Below are 25,492 nucleotides of genomic sequence, written 5' to 3'. Positions count from 1 at the left end.
GCGACAAATGGGTTCACATCAGTTTATAAGATCTTTCGATTCTTTCCATTTTTTTTTGTTGTCCCCCTGTCGAAGTAAATGATGCCACTTTTGTTTCTGCAAAGTTTCTACCACAGCGAGGTTAGCAGACATTGAAGTGGAGCAAAAGTCGGAAAGCAAGAAAATCTCCAAGGAGGGGACGGAGTAACTTGCACATCGTAATGCTCCAGGAGTGTGGGAAATATAAGAGTCAAGACGGCACCCCTAAAAAATCTCAAGTAAATCAAGTCGGAGCAGCGGCATGTCTTCGCCTCGATAAGCTAGAATAGTGAGCACTGACCCCATATCCTACATTGGGGTTTTAAATCCCAGGAATGTTAATGCAATTAAGAGGCCATCGTTCCAAGGTTGCTGTGCCTTGCCCTCCCCCAGTAATGGTATTTTGTCTGATGTACGGAGTACACAAAGTATTTAATGATCTGACTCGTCATGATCCCAAAAGATATGGCCGGAGGTTGGGTGGGCCGCGGCCAACAATAGCAAAACCAATCTACGGGAGTAGGAAAACAAGTGAGGAGGAAAGCCGCCTGTAAGAAAGATAACCCAATGAGGAAAAACATACTCTCCCTCATGACAAATTTGCACCCTTCTTGTAGACAGATTACCTCCTGACTTCGGCGCGCAGACAACCGACCTAGCACACACAGCATATACTCAGGGATGCACCCCCCACCCCCCAAAAAAGTCTTTTCCCACGCTGACCTTTGGGAGATGGTGGCGTCATTTGTCGCGAGATCTGAAGCTGAACCTGTCGTGAACACCCCGGAACCTTTTTTGCTTGTCTAGAGGTAGTTTGGACCGGGTGTGATGAGAGCTATCGAGTACGTATGAGGTGATCCGTGTATGGAGCCTTCTCGACTCCCGAAACAAACAAACAAAGCAAACAACGCCACCCAAAGCGAAAAAACAAAGAAATTGAAAAAAGAAAAAAAAAAGATGTTTTTGTGACCTTGGCAGGGCTCGAACCTGCAGTCTCCTGATTCGTAGTCAGACGCGTTGCCAATTACGCCACAAGGCCTTCTGTATACAGCTGCATACCATATATTTTCAATGCATATTTTTCTCAGTTAGAACCTTTTTTTCTTTTAGGCGTTTGGGTTTCCCCGAGAGGTTTGTAACTTGCTATGCGTTACTATATATAACATCTCAATTTTCTCAAAAAGTGAAAAAAGTGCATATTAAAGATTAAAAAAAAAAAAAAAAAAAAAAAAGGAAAAGGGCTGGGTGTTCCCTAGAGGTCCTGACTTTGGCGCTAGTGCACGCAGCACCTTGAAGCGGCTGTCACTAATGGCTTCGGTAATACCCAGAAAAAGGGGGGCCACTATACAGAGTATAACACACTCATAGAATCGACCTGACAAGCGCGATGCTCCAGGGGCCAATTGCAGCAGTCAGTTGCCTCCCGGGGAAGAGGGATGACGAGCAGATGTACGGAGTATACAGTACTCCGTATGCGGATTAGCATTCCGTTACGCTTGGACATTTCTCCCTCTCCAGCATATATATATATATATAGATATATAATTTTGAAATTGCATGAGTCGTTCTGCTACGCGTAAAAGCAGCTTTATATTAGAGTATTTAATTAACTATATAGTACTCCGTAACTGCCTGAGTTACAACTATGGCCACAAGCAAAGGGGGGGGTATCAAACATGGGGGGAAAAAAAAAATATATCATCTAGATACAGGTCCACATAAACCGTCTGCTGGGCATTAGTTAAGTAAGAGTAAGACGGAGAGCTGCTGAACATTCGCAGATTAAAGAAACCAAAAGACAACAATTTTTGCTCGCTGAAAACGAGCTCCCAGAGACCCTACATCCTGATAAAAACAAAAAAAAAAAAAAAAAAAAAAAAAAAAAAAAAAAAAAAAAATTCCGAACCATGCAGAGAAGGAAACACCAGACAAAATAAGGCACTTTTCCCCCTTTTTTTACCCTTCCTTTTTGACTTCTTAAAAAAAAAAAAAAAAAAAAAAAAAAAAAATTAATGGGCGGACGTTGTCAGCAAGCTCAAATACTCTGGAGGCGCCGACGCTGTCGAACCAGAGAGCATACTCATACCCTCGAGTCTTGCTTGCCCGACGTACTCCGGACTCGGTGGCGTGATGACTCGCGGAGTGAAGAATTCGTCCGCTGCAGCACTCTGCGCACTAGCGTCTCTCGCGCGGTTGGCCACCACCGCCGTGAGGCTCTCCTGCCCGGTGACTTGGACGGGGATGCACAGCGAGATGGTCTGCCGGGTGGTGAAGGTGCTGGAGCTCGAAGGATTGTAGGACAGAGAGATATCGAGGGAGTAGGTGCGTGAGATGAGGCAGGAGTGGAATGTCGGGGCGTAGGCTTTGTGCGAAGGGAGGGAGATGGGCACGAGCACGGTGGCGGTGTAGTAAGTGTTGCCGGTGAAGCATGCTGTTGGGCCGACGAGGGAGCCGTCTGTCCAGTTGGACTGGATGGAGGAGCGTCGGCTGCTGCTGCAGGAGGACGGGGAAGGGGGAGCGGACGTGGTGTGTTTCTGCCACGTTGCGGATGCCACGCAGCGAGAGGCGAGACAGAGGGTGTCCGTGTAGACGCCCTTGTTGTAGTTCCAGGCCAGCTTCGAAGAGCGGCTGGGGAAGTCGGACCAGGGTTCGATGCTGAAGAAGGTGTTGACTTTCAGTTTCGTCCAGAGGCACCCGAGTTTGGGCGGCGTCTGGTGTTCGTGATCTGGGTCGAAGCGTACGTGCAGCGTCGCCATGGTCGCTGGCGACGCATTCTCAGAGCTCTCAGAGTGGACAGAAGGGAGACGGAATGGTTTTGGCTGAGCGGCTGCGACTGCGATGCGGCCGAACTTCTTGCGCAGGGTACCCTTCTTGACGATCTTTTCACTACGCATGCGGAACTCTTCATTGCTGTCAGTCACGTCGAGGGGCGGCTCCTCGTCGGTCGCAGGGACGATGCGGACCTTCCTGACGACCTCGACGAGTGTCTTTGGTGGCTGGTCTTCGGGCAGGTCGAATCTGGACACCCGTGCGCGGATCTTGTACTGGATCTGGCACATCTGCGGGCACATGTCGTCGAGCCGCTTCGAGCCGCCGCGGCCGGCGAGGGTGTGACCGCCCAGGGACGGCGGGAGGTGGGTGTGAGCGGCCTGGACCTGAGGATGATTGACTTCGTGCTTGCAAGCATGGGGCAGCAATCGCTCCGGGACGACGAAGGTGAAGGGGAAGGAGTACTTTCGCCCGGCCTCGAGGACCCTGGGCTGGGGGTATTGGGATTCTTCAATTGGCTGTGTGAGTCTCAGGAAGGCGTGGAAGGCGGACGACTGGCCGACGGTGGGACCAGCGTATCCGGGGCGTTCGATCAAGGTCTTGGCTGCGCCGATGAAGGAGATGTGTATCTGATCGAAGCGGACGTCGGTGTCGGCGCTGATGACGACCTTGCCCTCGATGGGGTCAAGGGTGGTGTAAGTGTTTATCCCCCGGGACTGGGAGACATCACCGTCCAGCATGATCTCGACGGACGGACGGCCCTTGCGGGTGATGGAGTCGAATGTCCCAGTGCTCCGGGACTCCAGAGAGGAGGGCATTGTGACGAACTTGCCGGACAAAGGGCGACCGTAAACCCCCCCGGTAGAGACCGATTGATTAGGATGTATGTAGCAGTAGTTTTATTTCCCCTCACTGGAGAGAGGCGACAGCGACGTGCGACGACGACGACGACGACAACAAACGAATTCAACGACAAAAGCCAAGGCTCCGCAGCTGGATCGGAAAGGTGCTGCCTCTCTGCCACGTCTAAGAGGGGGAGATTGCGGACTTTTCGGCACCCAAGCAACCAAGGATCCAAGATGCGGGGAGGAAAGGGCTGGGAATGCGTTTTAACTGAAGGAGGGGGTGTGCGATGGCGCAGATCTGTGTCGACCAGGAGAGAGAGAGAGAGAGAGAGAGAGAGATAGAGAGAGAGAGGTGTGTGTGTCAAGTGACTGGCGAATAGACTCGACCAGGGGAAGGACAGGGAAGCAAGCTCGGGGTGTGATGTATAGACGTATACGGACGGAGTAAAGAGGCGGGGGTGGGGGGATGGTTGAATGGGTTTGATGCGAGCAGCGATGCGGTCCTTGCAGGGAGGAGGAGGAGGATGGTCCGAGGAAATTATATATATATATATATATATTACAAGGTGTGAATAGATTTGGATCGCGATGCTGTATACAGTTTAGATCTGGAACACGATGATCATGAGAGCTGCAGCGATTAATAATTGGGCCAGGAGCATCATCATCATCAGCAGCAGCAGCAGCATTAGTTAACTAGTTAGCAGCAAAGTAACTAACTAAGCGGTATGTCGTATTATATAGTTAGTTCGATACTTTTCGGTAGGCGGATGACGCCCTCTGACAGGCAGACCACGAAGATGACTCCTGACAGTCTCCTCGCCACTACTTAGTTAACTAACTTAATAGTAAGTCTCGTTATTTTTATTTTTTATTTTATTTTATTTTATTTTATTTTTTTTGAAACTCGCGTGTCGTCGTTCCTTCCCGGTTCCAGTCCAATCCTTACCGGGTTTTCCCTGCCAGTTCCTGCCGGGTCCAGCCCCAATACCGCGGATCTGGCCAGCCATCAACAACAAACAAACAAACACACAAAAAAAAAATTCGCAGTCAGAAACGGGAAACCTCGCCGCTTCTCTTCCCCGTGTCTTTCTTTTTCCTTTTGAGTCATTAATATTGGGGACGACCTCCCGAGTCCGGCAGGTTCAGATAAACTACGCTTTCTCCATCTCGCCTGCCCGCCCTGTGAGTCGTCGCCCCCCCGCCCGCCAATCAGATGCCGCCGACAGAACGTGGTGGACTGTGCGTATTGCGGTGGGGAAAAGAAAAAAAAAAAGAAACCAAGAATGTACGGAGATGCACTGGGTAGCATGTACCTCAGAGGTACCACTCTGCGGTGGAATTGCCGTGATGGGTACCTACCAGGTACCGACCAGGGTCACGGGTGGCCGGCACCTGCAACCTGCTTGCCGCTCTCTCAGGCCTTTTTTTTTTTTTTTTTTTTGCTTGGGGCCGGCGGGTGGGGCACGCGCGTCTGGCCGGTGGAGGCGACTGACATCAACACACATGGAGAAAAAAAGAAGAAAAAATTTTTTTATCCTTTCTTTTTTTTCCCTTTTATTTTTTTTATTCTTCCGTGATTCCCCTCGGAGATTGACTCTCGCCCTCGAAATAGAAACAATGCATGAGATCCATTTTCTAGAGGAGGGCGGATCGCCTATGCTAGCCGAGAACGCTGTTCGAGTATGTACATACGGAGGACGGAGTCACTCTGGAACTGATATTAGAATTATCTGTTTACTGCTTCATAATCTGTACCGTTTTGATCGACATGGCAGGTCCGATAGCTCATACATTCAGTAACGATGATGATGATGATGGTGATCAAAGTATTCATGCTCGTAGCTAACACAGCTCTTCCCATCTACAGCATCGCACGCCACCAATTGATACAGGCTACAGCAGTGTATCACACTCCATTCCCAGAATAAAAACGCATTGGCGGCTAAATGTGGATTCACAACGAGAAAAGGCGGGCCTGGTCTCAGAACTGAGGGTCAAAGAGGGAAGAATGAATTTAAAAAAAAAAAAAAAAAAAAAAAAAAAAAAAAAAAAAAAAAACTTATTTTCTTTTTCAACGCCACCTGATCTCTGCTGCCCCGAACTCCTGACGGGTAGCCACTCGCCTTGTATGACTCTTCGGCAAGAATCTCATACAGTAACTATATGTCTCGCCCGACAAGAGAAGCACCAAGATGGGGCAGTTGAAGGAGAGGAGACAGGGAGCGCCGCGGCTCCGAGGCCCGCCTAGACATCCACGCTCGCCGGGCGGGAAAGTCAAAAAGAAAAAAAAGAAGAAGAAAAGAGAAAAGAAGGAAAAAAAAAAAAAAAAGAGAAGAAAAACAATAAAAAGACCCGCGCTCCTGCAGAAAATTAAGCTATTCTCGGCGGTGAAACTCTAATGCCGAGCCAAGCGCCGTGATTGGCCAATTCAGGCGGAAGCCGCACGGGCCAGTGAGTGCACGCTAAACCGCTTGGGGTAATATGACGTCGGGGTGAGTCAGCAAGGGGATTTGTCATCAGGATTTTCTCGTTTCATTTTCTCGCATCGTCTGTTTTCGCGATGTTTTGCTGGCTTCCTTTTTCTGTGTTCGCGGCAAACATTGTAACTAGCTGGTGAGCACGCAATCTGCAAAGCGCTTGATTACGCTGCATGTTTCCCGGTCTGCTCTCCGGTTGGCCTGTCCGCGTCAGGGAGCTGTGACATCCGTCTATACTTTTTGAGGTGGGTTTTTTGGGGTACTCATTGCGGGGGAAAAAAGATAAAAAAATAGTTAAACTAAAAAGGCATGCGAATTATTAATACTCCGTACTCCGTACATATGCCCCAGTCAATGCACCCGGAAAAAGAAAAAGGACCAAAAAAAAAAAAAAAAGACAAAACAAAATCATATGCTTGCAGAATTTGCCGAGCTATTCATCAACTGGGGCAGTCTGAGGGAGTCGGGATCTGCAGCCTGGCGCCCTGTCACATCTGCTTCCCCCTTTGAGTGCGGAGCACTTAATTTCCTTCAGCGGCTGTGTGATGTCACACTCGAGTTTCGAGAGAGAGAGAGAGAGAGACAGAAAAATGGGGAGAGGGAGAGATAAGCTTGGTTGTTGTTCGTAACGTGAACTAAACTGACTACATACGACACCGCGCCCTGCCAAGGACATCTGTCGATCACGACATCTCTTCAACCACCAAGCCGGAAAAGACATGGGAGCTTCTCCCTGCTGGAGAATCTGACACCACGTGTCGCGTCTTTTCTCGATTCGATCTCGACATTCTTTTTTCTGCGCCCGTCTGAAGCTAACACTCACTTCCACCACGCCCTTCCGCCCCCCTCTCGCAGCTAGCTAGTCTCGGAAACGGCTCCCGCTCGTCAAAGGAGCTTGCACCACATCTCGTGTTCTGCACTCCACACGAGCTTGTAATCGAAAGGGAGCATAACTGCGTCGGACTCATAGTAACTAGTTAAGACCCTGCATGATAGTATTACTAATAACCAAAGGCTTCGTTTTTTGTCCTTTTCTCCTTTTTTTTTTGACGTCATCTTTCCCCTACCTCTTTCAAGAATCTCACCACCGCGTTTCGACCTTCAGCTCGAACTGTCGCGTCTGTATGGAGAGCTCCCGCGACCCTCCGTCTCTGCACATCCAGCCCCGACTCTACACAGATCTCCTCCAGTCTGTCGGCCTGCTGTCCCGGAACGAGCTCGTCGTTCGCAGCAGACACGATCAATACCCGCATCTTCCTCTCCGATCCTCGCTCAAGCTCCCGTTCTGCCTCCTGCAGCGCGACACCCGTTCGCTTCAGCGCCGCCTCTGAGTCCCACCAGTTGCGCAGAAAGGGCCATAGGTATCGGTACGGGAGCCAGCGTTGTGGGTAGAGCGCGACGAGCATGCTTTGCACGCTGAGGAACGGCGTTTCGAGTATGAGTCCGCCGACGGATGTCCGCCGGTTGGACTTCGTCTCGCACTGATGCGCGGCGAGGCCTGTGGCTACGCCCGCGCCGATACTTTGTCCCCAGAGGACGATGGTGTCGCCGTGGTCGCGCCGTAAGGTAGAACCGTCGAGATCCTCGAGGTATTCCTCGTGGATCCAGTCGAGCGCGGCGAGCGCGTCGAGCTCGATCCCCTTCTGCGACGCTCGTCCGCGAGACGTCCAGTAGCCGCGGTACGAGAGCGCGACGAAGGTGTATTTCACGCGTGGATCGGAGCCTCCTCGCTCCAGATCCTTGAGCACGCCTGATAAAAGCGGCAACCGGGGAGGTAGGGACGAAGCATTGCTACATTCATCGAAAACGCAGAACAAAGTTAAAAAAAATCTTAGCCTTACAGAAACCAATAAATCATACGTAGATCGAAATCAGCTCAAACAAAAAAAAAAAAAAAAAAAAAAAAAAAAAAAAAAGAAACCAAGGTTATCATATTTTTTTTTCTCTTTCCTACTAACCCTTGAAAATACAAAATCACCACATGTCTCTCCGCAGTGTCCGCGGCTTTCAACCTCCCACTGTTGGCGCTCTCACCCACGCATAACCCCAGCTCCACCCCGTCCCGCGCCCGTATCCTCTTTTCCGTCCACCTCACACCGCCGCACATACCAGCGTAATCCTCGATCTTCTCCCGCCGCGCACCCGGCGGCATGCTCGGCATGTAGATGATCCGGTTCTGGAACACGATCATCATCGCACACTTGTAGACCCAGAGGATGAGGAAGAGTCCTGTGAAGACGAGCGGCGGGACGAGGATGGCCGGGAGGTGGAGGTGGCGCTTCAGGGGGGTTGGATTGCGGAGACGGAGACAGGGGAGAAAGGCGGGACGGAGCGGGGAGCGCTGGTGGTGCTGATGGATGGAGCGGCGGAACGCGCTGGGGACCGGGAAGAGGTAGGGCGGTCGTTGGGCGATGGAAATCGGGCGGAGGGGTAGTCGGAGAAGCATGGTGAGCTAGGGATTGGGTGGCTATGTTGGCCGGGGCTACATACTGCCTCGTGTGCTTGTTGTTGAATCGGGATTGTGGCCATATTCGAATGAGGGGCGAGGTCGTGGAAGCTGGGAGAGGGCCCCCCGGGGGTTGATGCCAAGCAAATCCACAACAAAGATACTTCCCAGGCTTGGCCCGCCAGCCCGCAAAAACCTCCCATCTCACAACACACAAGACACACACATCTCAGTAATGCCGAGCAGAAGCTGCAGTAGAATCTTGAATATCCAATTTCATGAAAGAAAACTTGGCTAAACTAACTAGTTATCTAGCGGCTGACAAAAGCTATTCTAAACTTTCTTCCCACATAACTATAGTTACAGTTCTCGACCCTTCGATACAAACCTCCCTCCACCCCGTCACTTCGATGCCGTCCGACTCGCCCTCTCATCCAAAGGTATGGACACCGAACCAGACTCTGGCAGACGCAGCAACGCCTTCCCCGACCGCACCACCAACGGCCACGTCGTGCCCATGATGAGAATAGCGATGAACACCGTACACGCCGGGTCGACGTAGAACTTAGCCTCTCGCGTGTGCGCCGGATCTATCTCCTCGTGTCGCGACGGGATGCGCCACACGATGGCCGCTGAGATGATCACAGCGACGTTGTTCAGCGCGTCGGCGCCGATGTGCAGGACGACCGCCTTGATCGAGAGGCTGGTGCCGGTTGTCCGGGCGTTCTGGGTTCCGCCGGGGGCTGGTTCGAGTCTGTTTGGGTCTGCGTCGGCCGAGGACTGTCCGCCGGCTTCGGGGTGATCGTGACCGTGGCCGTGGCCGTGGTGGTGGTGGTGGTGGTGGTGATGTCCGTGTGGTCCCATGATAAGGATGCAAATAATGTTGAGGAAAAGTCCGGCCCATCCCATTACAAAGACAAGTAGCGGGCTCGATATGGCTGGAGGGTGAAGTCTGTTAGCATAGGCTGGCTACTGCTCACCGTGTGGCGGCGAAAAGTCACCTTGCAGATGGATGAACCTCTCGATACCCTGCAGAAATATGCCCAATCCAATAGCGACCAAGACGACGCTATTGAAGAACGCTGCGAGGGTAGGGAGCCTGGCGTAACCTCGTTTGTTGTTTTCATCTGGACGTCTCGAGTACTGAACGAAGAGTTCAGGGCAAATTAGCCAAATTATCTCCTTTTAGCTGCTATTGAGTAGCCTTTTTCCTTTTTCCCTTTTTTTTTTTTTTTTTTTTTTTTTTTTTTGGGAGGGGACTAAACTACAGTTACCTTTTCAGCGAGAAATGCCACCATGAAGGAAAAGATATCCGCCGTGTAATGGAATGCGTCCGCAACGAGCGAGAGAGACCGCGTTTTGAACCCCACGCCAAATTCTCCCATCACAAATGAAAAGGAAACGGCGATGACGATCAGGAGTCGAACCTGTGTCGATACTCTGCATTTCCCAAAGCAAACCTGCATGTTCATTTTGTCCCGCGAGGCTTAGTACCCGGGGTAAAAGAACCGCTTTCTTCTTCGAATATGCCCACTTCCTTTTTGCCCAGCGGTGGAAAGGAATCGTGGACTGTCAACGTTCTGAGCGTCTCGACAAGATTCCTGAGTTTCGATAATCGATGAGATAGCTGAGACTAATTCTCATTTCTCGTGAGATCGTTGACGGAAAAGGGGCGAACGCAGCCAAGCTGTCTTTGTTTTATCAAGAAACGAAAGCCAGGCAATAGTTGTAGTTGCGATGGGCTTTGGCAGGAGCGTTTTTCGATAGAAGGGATTCTTCAACACAAAAAAAAAAAAAGGAAAAATCTTTGGACTGGCCCAGTTCGAGGGCCTGAATTTCATCAAGCCCTGGTATCCACAATACCTCAGGAGCTATATGTACTCGCCAGGACCCGGTCCCTTGGGAACAGGTAAGAAGATGCTCGCAAGTGTGAGAAAAGATGTTAAACTGCACTCAAGGCACAGCTTGGTATTTATTCGATTCTATCGTGGTCTATAGTCGACGTGCGACTCCATTTTTGTAGCAGCCAGTGATTACTTTATGCCAGCACAATTAACGTCACGAGCGAAGTCGGGACGATGCTGTGGCACTCTGCCCAAGGGCTTTAATTGATGTGCAAAGACCACCAGTGAATGTTTCTCCCCTTATTCTTTCCCCCCCGATGGGCATCGGACTCTACTCCGTAGTTTGAGAAAGCGGCCGATAGCGTTTGAAGCCTGTCTTATAGTGGACTTGGTCTTATTACATGCAGGCTGTGATTGAGCAGAATCACCGCCCGCTGTGCCACCGTAATCACAAGCATGTGGTTTCATTACAAAGGCAGCGTTTTCGAGGCCTTTTCCCTCCGAAGGATTGCTCCTCGTTTTCCCCGTAGGGAGGCGTTGTCCTTTTCCTCTATTTGTTTGTTTGTCATTTCCCTGGTGATTTATTTACTTCTTTTTTCCGGGATTCTTAGTTCGACCAACGGATCGCTGGGAGCCACCTAACTGCTCTGTGCTCTGTACAAGATAGCAATAACTACTCCGTAGGGAATCAGAGAATGCGCCCATACGAAAAATTGTCCTGCGGGACTATTTGGCCACGGAACCATCTTTCTGCACGTCACCATCCCTCCGCTTGGATGCTCACCTGGGTTAGAACACATTCCGAAGCGGCTGTATTCCAGTAGATCGTTAAGGGTTGTACCTAAGCTTGTAGGCTTTAAGGCCCGTCACACCCTTGTTGGCTAAGGGTGCATGTGGAAGTTGTGAAGTTCAGAAATGCAGTAGCGAGTAGTCAGTTACAAGTATGGAACACTCTCCCGATCAAGGTGAACGGGATTTCCTTTTAGAGGCTTCGTCAAGAGTTGGCCGTGTTTTATGAGAGCCGTTGACCAGGCTTGAAGCGTCCTGCGGCGTCTTGGCGGGTTCAAAAGGACCACAGGGTGACATCTGAGCAATGCTCGGTTTGAGACACCTGCATATTCATCATGGCCAGCATCGCTCACTAGCGAGTGAAAACTAACAAGTCAAAGGCTGCGAACCTCTTTTTGTGTGGACGCCTTTCTTCCACAATCTGAATTGAAACGCTGATCAGCTGGTTTAACTCCCAGTGTCCCGTCCTGAGTGCAACTTAGAGAAGAATGTCCCAACGACGGCGACGCTGGCTTCTCCCCCCACACATTTCGATTCTGACATGGCTGGTTTGCCTCAGCGCCGCCGCCAAAGTCCAGTTCTGCAAGAGCAACGAGGACGGTTCCGTTGATCTGTGCCTCGCGCTGGCGTCTTATCGGAATGGGACGACCAACAGCAACGACGTCTACCTGCACTTATCCTCGAAGTTCACTGGTCGTAGGGGATGGGCGGCGTTTGGCACGGGCACGGGCATGGACGGGTCGATGATGTTTATCTTCTACCCCGGTGAGCGCGAGGGAGGTATGTTCATCCTCTGCTCCGTACCTCTCTCTAACTACATGATTTGGAGCGTGTCCCGGGGCTGATCTTCGCCAATCCTCAAGATGTTACGCTGAGCGTGAGGAGTTCAAGGTAAGCTCGATAAGTCCCATGGCAGAAAGAATAAAAAGAAAAAAAAAAAATTGCAGACAAATAAAAGGCTGTCGCTTATTGAAACAACTTGCATTGAAACAGCGGGCATCTTCCCCCCGAAGCACACCCTGAACTCCCGTCTCATGAGGTGATACAAACCTCTGTGGATGCCCATTATCATGATGTCCACGTCGTTTGTTACGCATGTGACGGGTGGCCGGGGAAGAAAATTAAGGTGGACACGGACCATCAACCCTGGATATGGGCAACGCATACGTCTCAGGTCATGCAAACGGCAGATGTGGACCATCGGTTGGAGTACCATGGGCATCATGGTCATGGTGAGTCCCCCCTTTCTTTTCTCATTTTTTTTTTTCATTTTTTTGGCCCGAAGATCTGAAGATTGGGATGCCGGTCTGATAACATCCTGCACAGGTGGATTTTACCTCAACATGGCCGATGGACGCTCAGCATCTTTTCCCAGGACTGACTTGAAGATGCTTATGATCGATAGAGGATCAGCTCATCCCGAAGATCCACAGTCGAACTCTGAAAGTATACGCCGTTTCTTGTTTCAAGTGCATGGCTTCGTCCTTGCCGTCGTTTTCACATTGATCATGCCATTGGGAGTGGGGTTCATTCGACAGGGGGGTGAATCCGCATTTTCCCGCCATTGGGTTGTTCAAGCCAGCGCTGTTATCGGAGCCATAGGTGGGATGAGCATCGCGCTTCTAATTTCCAAGAAATTGATTCAGGTACGTTCCCACTGGCGAACTTCTTTTCTCTCCGTTCCTTCGCCCGAGATGCCAATTTCTGATTCTGTTTGACTATGGGCAGCTGGGGGACGCGCATGGAACACACAAGTTGATCGGTATATGTCTGCTATTGGCTATATTGGTGCAACCCTGCATCGGATATTGGCATCATCTAGCGTTTCTTAAACTGAAGCGCCGGACATCCGTCACCTATGCCCATATATATTTTGGACGAGCTGTGCTGATGCTTGCATGGCTCAATATTGCACTGTAAGTGCAGGATACATGGGCGGCAATTGCACACCTGTACCGTCTCCCGCTTTCCCATGCATCTGTACTACATATGAATATACTAACCTTTATATCAAGAGGGCTTTACATCGCACATGTACCATTTTTGATCTGGCTTGCGTGGATAGCATGCATGCTTCTCGCGATCGTTGGAATGCTACGGCTGCGAACCGCGTCCCGTTTGTTCAAGCGGGGAAAGAGAAATGTATCCATAACTGAGTATGAGTTAGTGGATGGCGATGAAATTTCCCCCTCTCAACCGCAGGGCCGGTCGTTTACAAACTAGATGCGCCGTTAGTCCAAATATTAGGCTCGAGCGGCTAGCCGCAAATTAGAAAAGGCGTTGTCTACAACAAGAGCGACCCAAGCATTCATTCCCCCCCTTTTGTTTGGGGCTTGAATACGCCTGGAAAGCCGCGCGTATATTTTTCTTTTCCTGCGGACTAAATTCTCAGTTTGTGGGGCAATGCTCTGTGTACCACGCCCCTAGTTAACCCTACTGTTGTGGGACGAAGGCATGTCCAAGTCCATGAGGAAAAATTTGGTGGCTTCGAACAATCCTCTTGTTCACTGTCGGTGACGCTAGCAGATACAAAACATATTTTTAAAGAGATACCAAGTTATCGACGCATCCCGTTGACGTTTACGTTTGCTGGGATACAACGTCCGCATTTCGCGATGTCATTGAAGCGCGCAATTGGGAGAGTACGCGCAAACATCAATGATGCCTTTCTGTCTTTGCAGATTTCATACTCGTCGGACCATGCCGAAAAGTGCAATGTATATGTTGATCCTTGGGGTTCAAGTCCATGTATGTATTCCGTTGGCTGTCGTCATCAAGGGAGCGGTATCCATTCGTCCACCACATACTGCAGAATTCCCTTATGTCCCAGGAGCTTAGTGCCAATAGATCAACGGGAAGCTGAACCGTCCGTCGTTCTGCAACATCCTTTCGCTCGATAATCGTTAGCAGTCGGGACAAAGAAGGCAGCACGATGAAATATTCGGACGACTTCTGGACATGCTGCATTCGCTCAGTCTTAGAGACAGGATGCCGTTGATGTCCATGAGTTGGATGAATCGCATATAAAACCCATGGCTTTCTCCCTGCTGAGACGCCATCGCCTTCCTCAAATCATCAATTACTCAAAGCTTCTCTGTATACGCCATCATGTACTGGCCAATTCTCGTCCAAGCTCTGGTTCTCTCGGCTGGCGCCGTGGAGGTTCCGTTTGATACAGGGACGAAGCCAACAGGAGTGGTTGACCCTAGAACCACTAAGCAATGTCAACTTTGGGTTAACAAAATTACGGACTCCAATGCCTGCCCTACTATCGTGAAGTACTTCAGCCTCAAGCAATCCGAATTCTCGCTTTGGGTTTGTCATCACTCTTAAATCTCCCTCGGATTTTCTATGATGCTTACGCTTTTCTTTTAGAATCCGGGAGTTGATTACGATTGCAGAGGTTTCAAGAAAGGTAATTCCTACTGTGTGAAAGCGCCCGTCTGGCGTGCGCCTGCAAAAAGGGCACTTCCACCAGGGGTTGGAGTTTCTATTCCACCTTTGTCAAAGAGGTCGCCCACACCATCAACGTTGATCGTATCCGCTTTGCCCCGATCTCTGTCGTCAACAACAGAAGTCACGTTCTCCCTTGGCCTCCCTAGTCAATCCCCGACGAAAGCACGGCCTACAGCTTTGGTGAAAAAGGCACCCGATACAACGCCCCCCTCAATACTCCCACCTACTCCTGCCAAGCGATCAGAGTCGATGCCTCTCTCAATCCTTCCACCCACTCCTGTAAAACGATCTGAATCAACGCCTCTCTCAATCCTCCCCGTGTCCGGCGGACAGGAACCGTCAGCACTACCAGTTCCTCCTGCAAAACGATCCGAATCAAAGCCTTTTTCGATCCTCCCTGTGACCCCCAGGCATGAACCGTCAGCAACAATGTCTTCTAATCCTGCAGCAAAACGGTCTAGTGCTCCCGTATCACCTCCTCCACCATCTGCTACTGCCCCAAGCACGGGGCTGCCCAACAGACTCATCCACCCGGGGACGAAGACGGACTGCAAAGACGACCTTCTCGCGAAGCAGACTGATTCGTGTGATTAGATCATCTCTGAGAATGGGACTCCTGAGCCGAACTTCAGCACTTGGAATCCGGGTGTTGGATTAGGGCTGTGATAATTTGTTGCTGCGGTTTTGTGCCTGTGTGAAGGAGTAGGCAGTCAGAGACGATATCCATTGAGGAATAGTTCTTAGCCTTTGCGAAAAGTGGCTCCTATCGAGGAGGATAAATGCAAGATAGGGTTCGAATTATGGTGAATGTTGGTATTCGGACTAGTTAACGCTCCTTTTCGTTGCTCCGGTTTTTGTTTCTTGCTTTCTACGATAAGTAGGGTACTATCTTTAGTATAAGCGAAAGCTATGCGTTGTCATGCCTCTAATCTTGCCTAGATCTGTTTTATCCCGAGACTAGACAAAATGTGTACTCGCATCTAGGTTTTGTAGGATGTTTCTATGTCAAAGATTGATGGACATTGTATCGTGCCCCTGAAGCGGATGAAGTGTACAGATGAATCCGATCTGTACCACAGAAGGTACATCATCTTCAGAATGCATCAACTGCGAGGTAAGTGTTGGAATATTTGAAGGTGGCTAAGTTGGAATGCAGGGTTGCAACAGGGATGCGGATGAAATTGTTCGCAGCAAGAAAAAACTCGGGGAGCCGCAGTTACTCGTTGCTGCGAAGAACATTTGTCCACAGACATTCGAGGGAAAAGGCGATTGAAGCTTATAGCAATGCCTAGACTGAGTCTGGGGGCCGTGATGCGGCATGCAGGGCGTGACAGATTGCAATTCCGCATTTCCCCTGGCAAAATACTTTCAAGAGCCACATAATACTACCCAGCGGAGATATAAGGTTCGTCTTCATGGCCTTGCAGATATGACTGACTGAATGGCCTGCAGCTTGGCCCGAAGCGGTCACCTCATTGGGACTTAAGAAATTGTCATCACTTGCTTTTGCGTGAGAAATGCTCGGCGAGGCTCCCGTGTCAGGGTGAAAGTTATCACTGCTCAGTAGTCAACCACAACCTCCCAGCGGCTATCGCTCTGGTTTGTCAGCGCGGATATGATCGACGCAGCAGATGATCCCTGCATCCTCAAAGGCAAGGTTCTGGGGAAGAAATTCCACCACCAAAAGCCGGGAAGACGCATATACTCCCTGCTTCAGTAATTGGCACTATTCTACTGCCAATCAACGAACTCTGTCTTGGGACGGTCTCCAGAGTGTCCATATGTACGATGCGAGTACGCATTGCAGATTGTACCCCACGTTACTCCAGAGAACAACATGCATCATGATTGACAAGGCAAAAGTAAGAAATATCCTACCTGCAGATTCAACTATGACTTGCTGGGAAGAGAATGTTGCTTTGTATGGTTGTGCAGATCTTCGTGACATGGCACGGCGCAATTCGCTTGGTTCTCAACTGTACCACATCAGTTTCTCACACGCAGCGATCAGTGATAGGGTCAATATTCCTCCGTCAGGGATGTTTCTTCGCATTGAAAAAACAACCCGCTCTTCGCGTGATGGAATAAAAGCATGCAGGATAGAGTAATACCAAAGAGGGATGCATGCAGATGCCTTGTGCTCACGCGTCTCCTCGAAAACAAGCAGAAAAGCGGGGAAAGAATATCCTCCACAATAACTAGCTGGGGCAAAAGATATGTTTATATTAAAGCTACCGTGGATATGAGCTTTTCGCGCCCGATTCTCTTGTATTCTTCTCGTCTTTCGACTTTGAGCGGCCGATTTAACTTTGCAGTGCGCAGTTGTTAGCACCAATGGCGTTGACACATCGTGTCTTGCCGTTCTCAGCTGGTACACTTGCGAGCGTTGCTGTATCTGCAGCCCTAGGCTATCTGATCTATCGTTTGTTAAGGCTGGGTCGCCGTCCAGCCTATCTTCCCCCAGGACCACAGACTCAGGCAATATGGGGCAATCTGAAACAGGTCTGGTTGCGCTTGAATGATGAGCAAGAATGCATCCCTGATAATCGCTTTTCTCCAGTGTGATCCTTCTTTCCCACAGCATCAATATGCGGATTGGGCGTTAACACACGGCCCAGTATACACGGTCATGCAAGGGGACACACCCCAGATTATAGTCAATAGAGCCACAGAGGCGCGAGATATCTTCGTGAAGCAGGGAGCTTATACACAAAACCGCCCGCCCTTCCGTTCTATAATGCTGCTCCGAGACGGATATTTTCCCAGCCTGATGAACGGATCAAAATGGCAAAATGCGCGGAAGATGTGGCAGGTTGTGTTAAGTTCAAGTGCGATAAAAAATTATATCCCCTACCAAGAGCTAGAAAGTGAACAACTACTCCTTGACACCCTCAATGAACCCCTGCTCTGGTATGACCATCTCGAGCGATTTGCTAACAGCGTCGGGATGGTTATGGTGAACGGATATAGGATCACATCGTCAAGTGACCCGATAGTGAAGGAGACAGTCGAGGACCTATACGATTTGTCAAGGGTGGGGTTTTCAGGCAATATGCTTGACTTCTGGCCGTTTCTAGAGAGAGTTGTATGGACACTCCCGATATACAAGTTGGGCCGTAGAATGGCGAAAAAGCACAAGGATTATATCTGGAAGAATTACTTCGGGGTGAAGCAAAGGGCTGAACAAGGAACAAGGCTACCATCATTCAACCGAACGATCCAGGAACGGCTCCAGGAAGGTTGGACGGAGGTATCCGAACTAGAGGGTGCCGAAATCGGCCAACATCTGTTGTCTGGCTCAACGGATACGGTGGTTTCGACATTGACCACTTGCATTGCTGCGTTATGTCTCTTCCCGGACGTGCAACGCAAAGCGCAAGAAGGTTCGAATCGGTCCCAACCTCACCACTTCGCACAAACTGACTTTGTGTAGAAATTGACCGAGTGGTGGGGCTGGACAGACTCCCACGGGGTGAAGATGAGATAAATCTTCCGTATATCCAGCAACTGCTACTTGAGTAAGTGTTCTCGAGAAGACATTATCTTCTCACACTCTTGGCTAATGCTGATTGCCAACAATAGGGCTCAGCGTTGGTGTCCTGCGATGCCACTTTGCGTCGCAAGGGTGACCAGCGGCCCAGTCAGCTGGGGGAAATATAACTTTCCCGAGAACACTGGACTGACAATCAATACATATGCGATCCACAACGACCCGGAATTGTACCCGGAGCCTCATATTTTCATGCCAGAGCGTTGGGAGGGAAGAATCAAGGCTGCTCACGGGGAGAACCAGCTTCTTTTTACCTTTGGCGCAGGGCGTCGTTTTTGTCCAGGAAAGAGCTTGGCAGAGAAAAGTCTATTTATTGCCATTGCACGCTGGCTGTGGGCATTTAACACATCTCACGCCACAGATGAAGAGGGAAACAAGATCCCCATCGACCCCAAAGATCTCAGGCCAGGTAATATAGTTCGAATAAAGCGATTCTCGGCAGACGTCCAGCCGAGAAGCCCCCAACGAGCTGGGGTGATCCGGAGGGTATGGAGAGAAAAGTGTGACACTTTGCTGGACGAGAACCACCAGTGGAAGACAAATCCGGAAAGAATTGCGGAATCGATGAAGATGGAGTGTGACATCTAGTCAGGTATAAGGCATTGATGGGATGGGGAAATGGTCAATAAACGAAGGGAGAGGGTTACAGCCGGGTGCAAATATGTCCGTTGTACGCATCTTGATGTAAGAGAGGGAGATTCCAGAAGGATGTGGACATAATATATATATATATTGTATGCAACGATGCGGCTGGGGGAGGATCCTAGTTGAGCGGAGAGGAAAGCCGCAGACTATCCACGAGCAAGAGAGCCGGAAGAGGGCTACGAGCCGCAGGCAGGCGATTGGGAAGAACAAGGGTCGTCGGTAGCTCGAAAGATGATCCTGCTGGCAAGAGGAGAGACAATCAACGCATTTGATATCATAAAGGACAGTCGTCCATTATCAAGCAGTGAATGAAGACACGAAATGAATTTTGCAGTGGGATCAGGGATCGCTGAGGCTGGCGGAGGCAGCTGCATGTCTCTCTCTCGGCTTCTTCCAGCGTTTCTCCCCGCTGTCGAGATACACAAACCGTAATTTAAGCTCTGCTAGGCGGGAAGCCAAGCAAGGTTGGGGGCGGTGGCGGAGTGGGGACGCCTTTTTATGTCTCCTCTGCCCTTCGGCCCAGCTCAATTCCATGGAACGAAAAGCGTCCCAGCCAGCAGAAGCCCAGGCACGCGCCTGGGTATGTGATGGAACCATGCGGGGTAGGAGAAGAGATTAAAAAAGAGGAAAATTATTTTATTTGACTGCGGAAGTTCGTGTTTGAAAAATCCACTCCGAAGGTTACCAGGCCGTAACTCGCCAGGTTTTGACTTTGGCTTTATGGGGCGGGAGGGAAATTATCTGAGCTCATTTGCGGAATCAGAGGCAGACCGATATTATCAAGGGAATACGGAGGAGGAGAGGAGGATCAAATGGAGGGAGAAGGCTGTCGGTCGTGGCGGGATGACAGCTCACTGTATGGCCGGCCGCTAGGTGAATATTTGGGGGTCAAAAATGCAGGACGCATGCAGTTCAATTTGTAAATCATCATGATGGCAAACGTAAGATGCACGAGCAATATGTTTTAATATCCGGGATCCCTGGTAGCATCAAGCACGAGAGTACTCTGTATATCAGGAAGAGATATCGGAGAGGGAAGAGAAGGGGAGAGAAAAAGGAGAACCAAATGTCGTGATGCGGCTTAGTGAGCTAGTCAGCCCGTACTTGGAGCCGCCGATCGCTCACCCTCAACCTCGCGCCCTCGTCACCGTGATCCTTGGTCCCTCTCTCTCTCTTTTTTCCTCTCACGCATTCTCCCTCTCTTCTGCGCCCGCAAGTTCCTCCTCTTTCGGCTTCTATCGAGCACACGCAATGCTGGCCCCTCCGTCCTCATAGGTTAATTCATTTGTGCTGCGTGACACTATAAACTGGACAATGGTCAGCCAGGTATGTGGCATTTACCAATCAGCTGCCCCTCCTCTCACGCTGGCTCTCTCTCTCTCTCTCTCTCTCTCTCTCTCTCTGTGTCTCTCTCTCTCTCGCTCGCCGGTCTGCTAGGCCCTGTCATGCACATCTATCCTTAAATTGCTCATGCCGCTGGCTTTCATTTGCTTGCGGTCGTCGGGTTGATTGGTCTCCGCTAGTTGCTGACCCCGGCTTCAATTTAGACATCGCGAGAATCACCCCGCCAAAACGCCCGACGTTGATTTGCCGATCCCCTGTCTTCTCGCTCCATCGACGCAGACGCACGCCTAACCTGTCCATAACATACTCCTGACTGGCGCTGTGGGACGGAAAATAAGAACTGTCCCTCCCTCCTGCTCTCTCCAACCAGCCCCATGCACCACTTCCACAATAACAAGTCGCAGCCATCACTTCCGCAGATATTCGAGGCAGGTGGTGAGGACTATAGCGAACATCAGGGCTCCAATACCGGCCTACCTGCCCGCTATTCATTGGTTATTCCGGGCGATAACGACTCCCAACAACCGTTCTACGCATATTCCAATGATCAGCCCGCCTACCACCCTCCGCACCACCATCACTACTACTATCACCACCACCACCACCACCAGCAGCAGCAACAAAATCACGACGACAACTATACTCATCCTGCCCACTCCGCGAACAGAATTGGCCACGAACTTCCGGACTCACCTCCACCACCGTTGTCTCGCCAGCAAGGAGGCAGGCCTTCTTTGAATCTGGTTCCCACTTCTCCCACCTTCGGCCTCAGCAGCTCGTCTGATCTGAGCTCGGCCGACCCGTCCTACACCCCGCATAGCTCGGAAGCCTCTCCTCTAGTGGAATCCCAGCCACGAAAGTTACGAAAGAGCCTGTTTGGATTGACATCCAAGGATAAGCACAAAGATAAGGATCCTTCATCGCGAGGCACCAAAGTCCTTGGACGTAGCATATCTGTGAGACGCAAGGTTCCTGGTCAGACACCTCCAGACCAGCAGAATTTAAACGGCCAGCCTTTTGACGCTGACCTGATAGACCCTAAAGAGGAAGATTCCACAGAGATCCGTATGCCTCTACACAAGAAGTCCAGTCCCCAGTCTGTCTCTCCCTACCCTCCGTCTATAAACCGCTCCTCTTCAAACGTTGAGGGCCAGCAGTTTGACCCTCCTCGAATTCAACGCGTGAGTACCGAACCACTTTCCCATGAGTTCTACCCGCCGCGACAATCATCGGCACACCAGTACCAGGAGGGACTCCACCTTTCTGGGTCACCCCACCCCCAGTTGCAGCTTGACCAAGCCCACCTGCAGCAGCCAGGCCCAAGCTATCAGTTAAGCGGACCACAGGCCTTTGTAGACCAGGTATCAAGTGCTCGCAGTCAATCCCCGCAAGTGGATCCTCATCTCACTCCAAGGCCGCCATCCCAGCAGTCCTTTGGGCCCCCTTCTCCCCTTAATCCTCAGTATCAAGGTTTTGAGTCTAACCAGTCTAAATCTCATTTTGGACAGTCTCTCCAACCACCCGCCGGCCCGAACCCCGCGCAAGGTGGGATGGATAGGCAGACAGGACTAAGACAGCCCGGAGAGTCGATGGGACAGAATGCCCAGCCACAAACTGCTCAACCTCCAAGTCTCAGCCCTGGTCCTAGTTTCAAAGGCAATTTGCCCCAACCAGGTTCTGGTGAACCAGATCGGGACACTCCACCTCCACCTCCTTCAAAAGCCCGAGATGACACTTCTGATGTCGATGTTCAAGCCTTAGTTCAGAAACATGAAGAGCTCCGTACGTTATCGCTTGGCTACCCTCCAATCTATTTCCTGTTCAATGGTGGCTTTATCGTTGCTGACAGCTCACAGAGGCGAAGTATATCAAAGTCAAGAGATACTATTTTGAAAAAGAAGCGCAGGTGCAGCAGTTGCAGAACACAGTCGCTCATCAACGGATGTCTACATCACGAACTGTTTTAGACGACAACGAATACTCGACACGCTTTGGTAGACTAGATGGCGCCATCAACAATCTTGCATTCAATATCCGAAAGGACTGGAAGAGTATTCCGCCTTGGCTACAAGGTGTTGTTAACGAGGACGCTCACATGGTGGGTACCAAAGAGATGACCGCCGTTGGTCGCGCGTGTCTCACAAGATGGCTGGTGGATGAAATTTTCGACCGGTACTTCCATCCAAGTTTAGAGCCCGGCTTAAGTCGGCAATTGAAAATCATCGAGCGTAATGTCCGGCGTATGGGCAAGGCTACTACCGAAGAAGATAAAGAAAACCATCTAGCAAAGCTTTCCACATGGCGGCGAACGACTCTAGACGGCCTAGGAGAGGCATTGCAGGGCAAGTTAGCGGACGATCATCGCGCCCAGCTCACTGTTTCTCTTGTTGAAAAACTGACTGCCAGCCTTGAGATGAACCTCAAAGACCCAGCGCCACCAGGCCTGGAGAATGGAGTAGCCATGATTGTTGAGCTTGCTGTTGGAATCGCTGCAAACATACCGCTCGAGTCTAGAGATGTGACTGTGGAATATTTTCTACCTGGCTCACCAATCATAGAATCGCATATGAAACTCGAAACGACGTTGCGTCCCCTTGCGAACCTCGCATCCGAGAGTCGTCAGAGTCCTGAGCCTTCTTCGGCATCAACCGATCGAGGCGACCAAGGATCTCTAAAAGAACTTACCATGGAAGGAGGCCCCTCCGAAGCAGACACGTCGTCGTCCTCCACGACGAACTCCGGCTACAGCTCTAAGGAAGGCCGAAAGAAATCCGTTTTCGGTTCGCTCATATCCAAAAAGACTCATTCAACTCCGAACCAAGGACAGACAGACTCTAGCAGGCCTGGTTCAGTGGCACTTCGGGATGGGAAAGAGCGGAGCGAAGGCGACAAAGACGAGCCGATGCGCATTCGATTCGCTGCTTTTGTCGCGGTAGAAGTCCGCAGCAAGGGTGTGGGCAACGTCATTGTCAAAGCACCGGTCTATGGCCTTGTATAAGAGGTCGACTTGCGTCGTTGATAATGGTCTAATATGAACGGAAAATCTAATTTGGGAAATATGGAAAGTGATTTGTATGAAACGATTTTGTTGCGGCTACTTGTTTGATGCCTTTGCCGCTTCGTACGCTTTAATGGTTTGCTTCATTTGGGTTTTGTCGTGCTACGGAGTTGGGGGTTTATCTGGCTAGAAATATATCGACAATTTGGGTTACCGGCGATTCCTTACCGGGTTTGTTACATTCGCGATGACGTGCACCTTAACGGGGTCTTTCATTCAACATCTTGCAATCATCCCCTGTCCAAAAAGCTTTTGAGAAGATAGTTATTTGCTCGTCCGGGGATGTGGGCTCGACAAGCGAAAGGGGCTGTTGGTTTAGTGGTATAATACCCGCTTAGCATGGCTTCACGAGTTCCACTCTAAGGGCACGAGCATGCGGGTGGTCCGGAGTTCGATTCTCCGACAGTCCAATTCTCTTTCTTTTTTGCATTTTACTTTTGTCCTTTGGGCCTTTCCTACGCTTTGCATTGTTCATGTGCGGTTGAAGAAGCAGGTCCGAGGCTATCAGGGAAGAACCCTCCGTTTTACGGAGTATGTATAAAAAGCAGCTGGCCGGGGTATCTGACCGAAGAAAAGCTGACTACTCCGTATGTAGCTGTTGTAAAAGGGTCCCCATACTACCGGTGCTTTACGGACTTTGCTTCTCCTGACGTCCAAGCCGGTCGATGTCGCCGCCGTCATATATCACCACATCGCCGCGCTTTCAGCTCGTAAATTTTCTTCGGTAGCTGCAGAAGTTGCGCTAGTCTGAAAATAGACTAGTTAGTTAACTAGCGTCGTCGGCTTACATAATGGTCCGTAGCGAAAAGCCCTGAGGCGCCATTCCAGATGCGGCTAGCGCTTGCATTTTGGATCCCACACAGCGAAATCTTGACGAACCTCTTCCGAACCTCGTCAATCCTCACACCCTCGTCGTCGACCTGTACAACTCCCCCGGGTGGATATCCAGCGCATATATCGCCCATCATGTGTACGTTCCCTCCTTCTCTCCCTTGTGATTCGGTTGGTCTTGGAGCTTCGCTGGGCCGGTGCTGTGGCGGTTCCACGAAGTTTTTTGCTTGTGGGCTTGCGCGGAAGAGATAGGCTGACGAGAGTGAGCAACAACCATATAGCGCTCGTGTCCGGCGAGAAGACGAACTTCCAGTTCATCTTGCGTCTTCTGAACACCAATGTCGACGGCAAGCAGAAGATCATGTACGCCTTGACCAAGATCAAGGGTGTCGGTCGCCGATACTCCAACTTGGTCTGCAAGAAGGCTGATGTCGACTTGACCAAGCGGTACGCCACTCTTTTTCTTCACTCCTTACCCAAGTGCAACGGTCGATGAGACTACTTTAAAAAAAAAAAAAAGGAAAACCAAAAATTGAAGAGAGAGACGGCCATACACAGCTGAATGAGAACTTTTGTTGACAAACTTTCTTTTCCTCCCAACAGTGCCGGAGAAATCACCACCGAGGAGCTCGAACGTATCGTCACCATCATCCAAAACCCAACCCAGTACAAGATCCCCACCTGGTTCCTCAATCGTCAGCGCGACATCACCGACGGCAAGGACTCCCAGGTCCTCGCCAACAACATGGACTCCAAGCTCCGTGAGGATCTCGAGCGCTTGAAGAAGATCCGTGCCCACAGAGGTCTCCGCCACTACTGGGGTCTCCGTGTCAGAGGTCAACACACCAAGACCACCGGCCGCAGAGGACGCACTGTCGGTGTCAGCAAGAAGAAGGGTTGAACGAAATGCGCATTGCGTCGTGTTTTCTTTTTTGCCCCTCGTTTTCCCCCATCTCACGTTTCTCGCGTCTTCTTTGCTTCCGCTTTTTCTCTCAAATTCCGGTGTACGTACTGGGTGCCTTGGTACGTGTGGGGATGTGGATAGGGCGAATGGGATGATCTTTTGATGTTCTGCTATGACAGGGTCAACAATGGGTAATTTGAGATGGACTGCTTTTTAAGAAAAGAAATAAAAACTGGTGTGGACTTCTCTTCTCCGAGAGGAGAGAAATAACAAAGAAAGAGTGGCGAGCCAGGCTTGTTCTCCCGACCCACCTTTTGTTTTTGAGATTATTCTATACCATGATGAACCCTGCCTAGTATGAATGAAAAAGACTCGAAATGAACAAAATTCAATGACTTTCCCTTCTGTCGCGACAATCCTATCGGGTCTACTGCTAAAGTTCAGAGTACGGAGTACTGGTTAAGCGAGTATTGCGCATGAACTGTTGCCATCAACCCATGATAAAAATCTACA

At 50.4% G+C, this 25,492-nt stretch overlaps 8 protein-coding genes and 1 non-coding gene across 10 annotated transcripts; 5 read left to right on the top strand and 4 right to left on the bottom strand.

The window, feature by feature from the left end:
* Positions 1 to 984: 984 nt before the first annotated feature.
* D8B26_000653 lies at positions 985 to 1,057 on the bottom strand. The gene has a single exon. It is a non-coding gene; the product is annotated as a tRNA-Arg (tRNA).
* A 581-nt stretch (positions 1,058 to 1,638) lies between these two features.
* D8B26_000652 (uncharacterized protein) lies at positions 1,639 to 4,053 on the bottom strand. The gene has a single exon (XM_066123301.1). The coding sequence runs from the start codon at positions 3,603 to 3,605 to the stop codon at positions 2,028 to 2,030; it is 1,578 nt and encodes a 525-aa protein (XP_065979375.1). The 5' UTR covers positions 3,606 to 4,053; the 3' UTR covers positions 1,639 to 2,027.
* Positions 4,054 to 7,164: 3,111 nt separating this feature from the next.
* On the bottom strand, positions 7,165 to 8,788 carry D8B26_000651 (uncharacterized protein; the record flags this gene model as incomplete). Its single annotated transcript, XM_003071020.2, has 2 exons — positions 8,071 to 8,788; positions 7,165 to 7,903 (listed from the first exon to the last, which is right to left on the bottom strand). Exons 1-2 carry the CDS (start codon positions 8,556 to 8,558, stop codon positions 7,165 to 7,167), a joined length of 1,227 nt encoding a protein of 408 aa, XP_003071066.2. The 5' UTR covers positions 8,559 to 8,788.
* Positions 8,789 to 8,960: 172 nt separating this feature from the next.
* D8B26_000650 (uncharacterized protein) lies at positions 8,961 to 10,030 on the bottom strand (the record flags this gene model as incomplete). The annotated part of the gene is made up of 3 exons (XM_066123300.1): positions 8,961 to 9,496; positions 9,539 to 9,701; positions 9,833 to 10,030. 3 exons carry the CDS (start codon positions 10,028 to 10,030, stop codon positions 8,961 to 8,963), a joined length of 897 nt encoding a protein of 298 aa, XP_065979374.1.
* A 1,428-nt stretch (positions 10,031 to 11,458) lies between these two features.
* D8B26_000649 (uncharacterized protein) lies at positions 11,459 to 13,891 on the top strand. Its single transcript, XM_003071019.2, has 6 exons — positions 11,459 to 11,971; positions 12,055 to 12,082; positions 12,185 to 12,423; positions 12,518 to 12,837; positions 12,920 to 13,107; positions 13,207 to 13,891. Exons 1-6 carry the CDS (start codon positions 11,680 to 11,682, stop codon positions 13,412 to 13,414), a joined length of 1,275 nt encoding a protein of 424 aa, XP_003071065.2. The 5' UTR covers positions 11,459 to 11,679; the 3' UTR covers positions 13,415 to 13,891.
* A 408-nt stretch (positions 13,892 to 14,299) lies between these two features.
* On the top strand, positions 14,300 to 15,573 carry D8B26_000648 (uncharacterized protein; the record flags this gene model as incomplete). Its single annotated transcript, XM_003071018.2, has 2 exons — positions 14,300 to 14,506; positions 14,567 to 15,573. The coding sequence occupies 2 exons, from the start codon at positions 14,300 to 14,302 to the stop codon at positions 15,239 to 15,241; spliced, it is 882 nt and encodes a 293-aa protein (XP_003071064.2). The 3' UTR covers positions 15,242 to 15,573.
* Positions 15,574 to 16,764: 1,191 nt separating this feature from the next.
* Positions 16,765 to 19,158, top strand: D8B26_000647 (uncharacterized protein). 2 transcript variants are annotated; one of them, XM_066123299.1, is made up of 4 exons: positions 16,765 to 17,149; positions 17,208 to 18,030; positions 18,081 to 18,165; positions 18,230 to 18,934. In XM_066123299.1, the coding sequence occupies exons 1-4, from the start codon at positions 16,982 to 16,984 to the stop codon at positions 18,783 to 18,785; spliced, it is 1,632 nt and encodes a 543-aa protein (XP_065979373.1). In that variant the 5' UTR covers positions 16,765 to 16,981; the 3' UTR covers positions 18,786 to 18,934. The 2 variants fall into 2 exon arrangements, with proteins under 2 accessions (XP_065979373.1, XP_003071063.2); XM_003071017.2 differs by having other exon boundaries at positions 16,765 to 18,030; positions 18,230 to 19,158.
* An 847-nt stretch (positions 19,159 to 20,005) lies between these two features.
* D8B26_000646 (uncharacterized protein) lies at positions 20,006 to 23,920 on the top strand. The gene is made up of 3 exons (XM_066123298.1): positions 20,006 to 20,168; positions 20,390 to 21,968; positions 22,043 to 23,920. Exons 2-3 carry the CDS (start codon positions 20,561 to 20,563, stop codon positions 23,182 to 23,184), a joined length of 2,550 nt encoding a protein of 849 aa, XP_065979372.1. The 5' UTR covers positions 20,006 to 20,168; positions 20,390 to 20,560; the 3' UTR covers positions 23,185 to 23,920.
* Positions 23,921 to 24,123: 203 nt separating this feature from the next.
* Positions 24,124 to 25,478, top strand: RPS18 (40S ribosomal protein uS13). The gene is made up of 3 exons (XM_003071015.2): positions 24,124 to 24,214; positions 24,357 to 24,522; positions 24,679 to 25,478. The coding sequence occupies exons 1-3, from the start codon at positions 24,211 to 24,213 to the stop codon at positions 24,974 to 24,976; spliced, it is 468 nt and encodes a 155-aa protein (XP_003071061.1). The 5' UTR covers positions 24,124 to 24,210; the 3' UTR covers positions 24,977 to 25,478.
* The last annotated feature ends 14 nt before the right edge of the window (positions 25,479 to 25,492 follow it).

The sequence above is a fragment of the Coccidioides posadasii genome, chromosome 1, assembly GCF_018416015.2.
Source record: "Coccidioides posadasii str. Silveira chromosome 1, complete sequence".
NCBI classification, from domain to species: Eukaryota; Fungi; Ascomycota; class Eurotiomycetes; order Onygenales; family Onygenaceae; genus Coccidioides; species Coccidioides posadasii.
Note: the sequence above shows the minus strand (reverse complement) of the source record. Positions and strands in the feature narration are given on the sequence as shown.

Coding starts and splice junctions, on each gene's coding strand:
- D8B26_000652 (XM_066123301.1), bottom strand. CDS start 3,605: ATGCCCTCCTCTCTGGAGTCCCGGAGCACTGGGACATTCGACTCCATC.
- D8B26_000649 (XM_003071019.2), top strand. CDS start 11,680: ATGTCCCAACGACGGCGACGCTGGCTTCTCCCCCCACACATTTCGATT. Junction 12,424..12,517: donor CCATGGGCATCATGGTCATG/GTGAGTCCCCCC, acceptor CATCCTGCACAG/GTGGATTTTACCTCAACATG. Junction 13,108..13,206: donor GCATGGCTCAATATTGCACT/GTAAGTGCAGGA, acceptor CTTTATATCAAG/AGGGCTTTACATCGCACATG.
- D8B26_000647 (XM_066123299.1), top strand. CDS start 16,982: ATGGCGTTGACACATCGTGTCTTGCCGTTCTCAGCTGGTACACTTGCG. Junction 18,031..18,080: donor GCAACGCAAAGCGCAAGAAG/GTTCGAATCGGT, acceptor GACTTTGTGTAG/AAATTGACCGAGTGGTGGGG. Junction 18,166..18,229: donor ATCCAGCAACTGCTACTTGA/GTAAGTGTTCTC, acceptor TGCCAACAATAG/GGCTCAGCGTTGGTGTCCTG.
- D8B26_000646 (XM_066123298.1), top strand. CDS start 20,561: ATGCACCACTTCCACAATAACAAGTCGCAGCCATCACTTCCGCAGATA. Junction 21,969..22,042: donor TCAGAAACATGAAGAGCTCC/GTACGTTATCGC, acceptor GACAGCTCACAG/AGGCGAAGTATATCAAAGTC.
- RPS18 (XM_003071015.2), top strand. Junction 24,523..24,678: donor GATGTCGACTTGACCAAGCG/GTACGCCACTCT, acceptor TCCTCCCAACAG/TGCCGGAGAAATCACCACCG.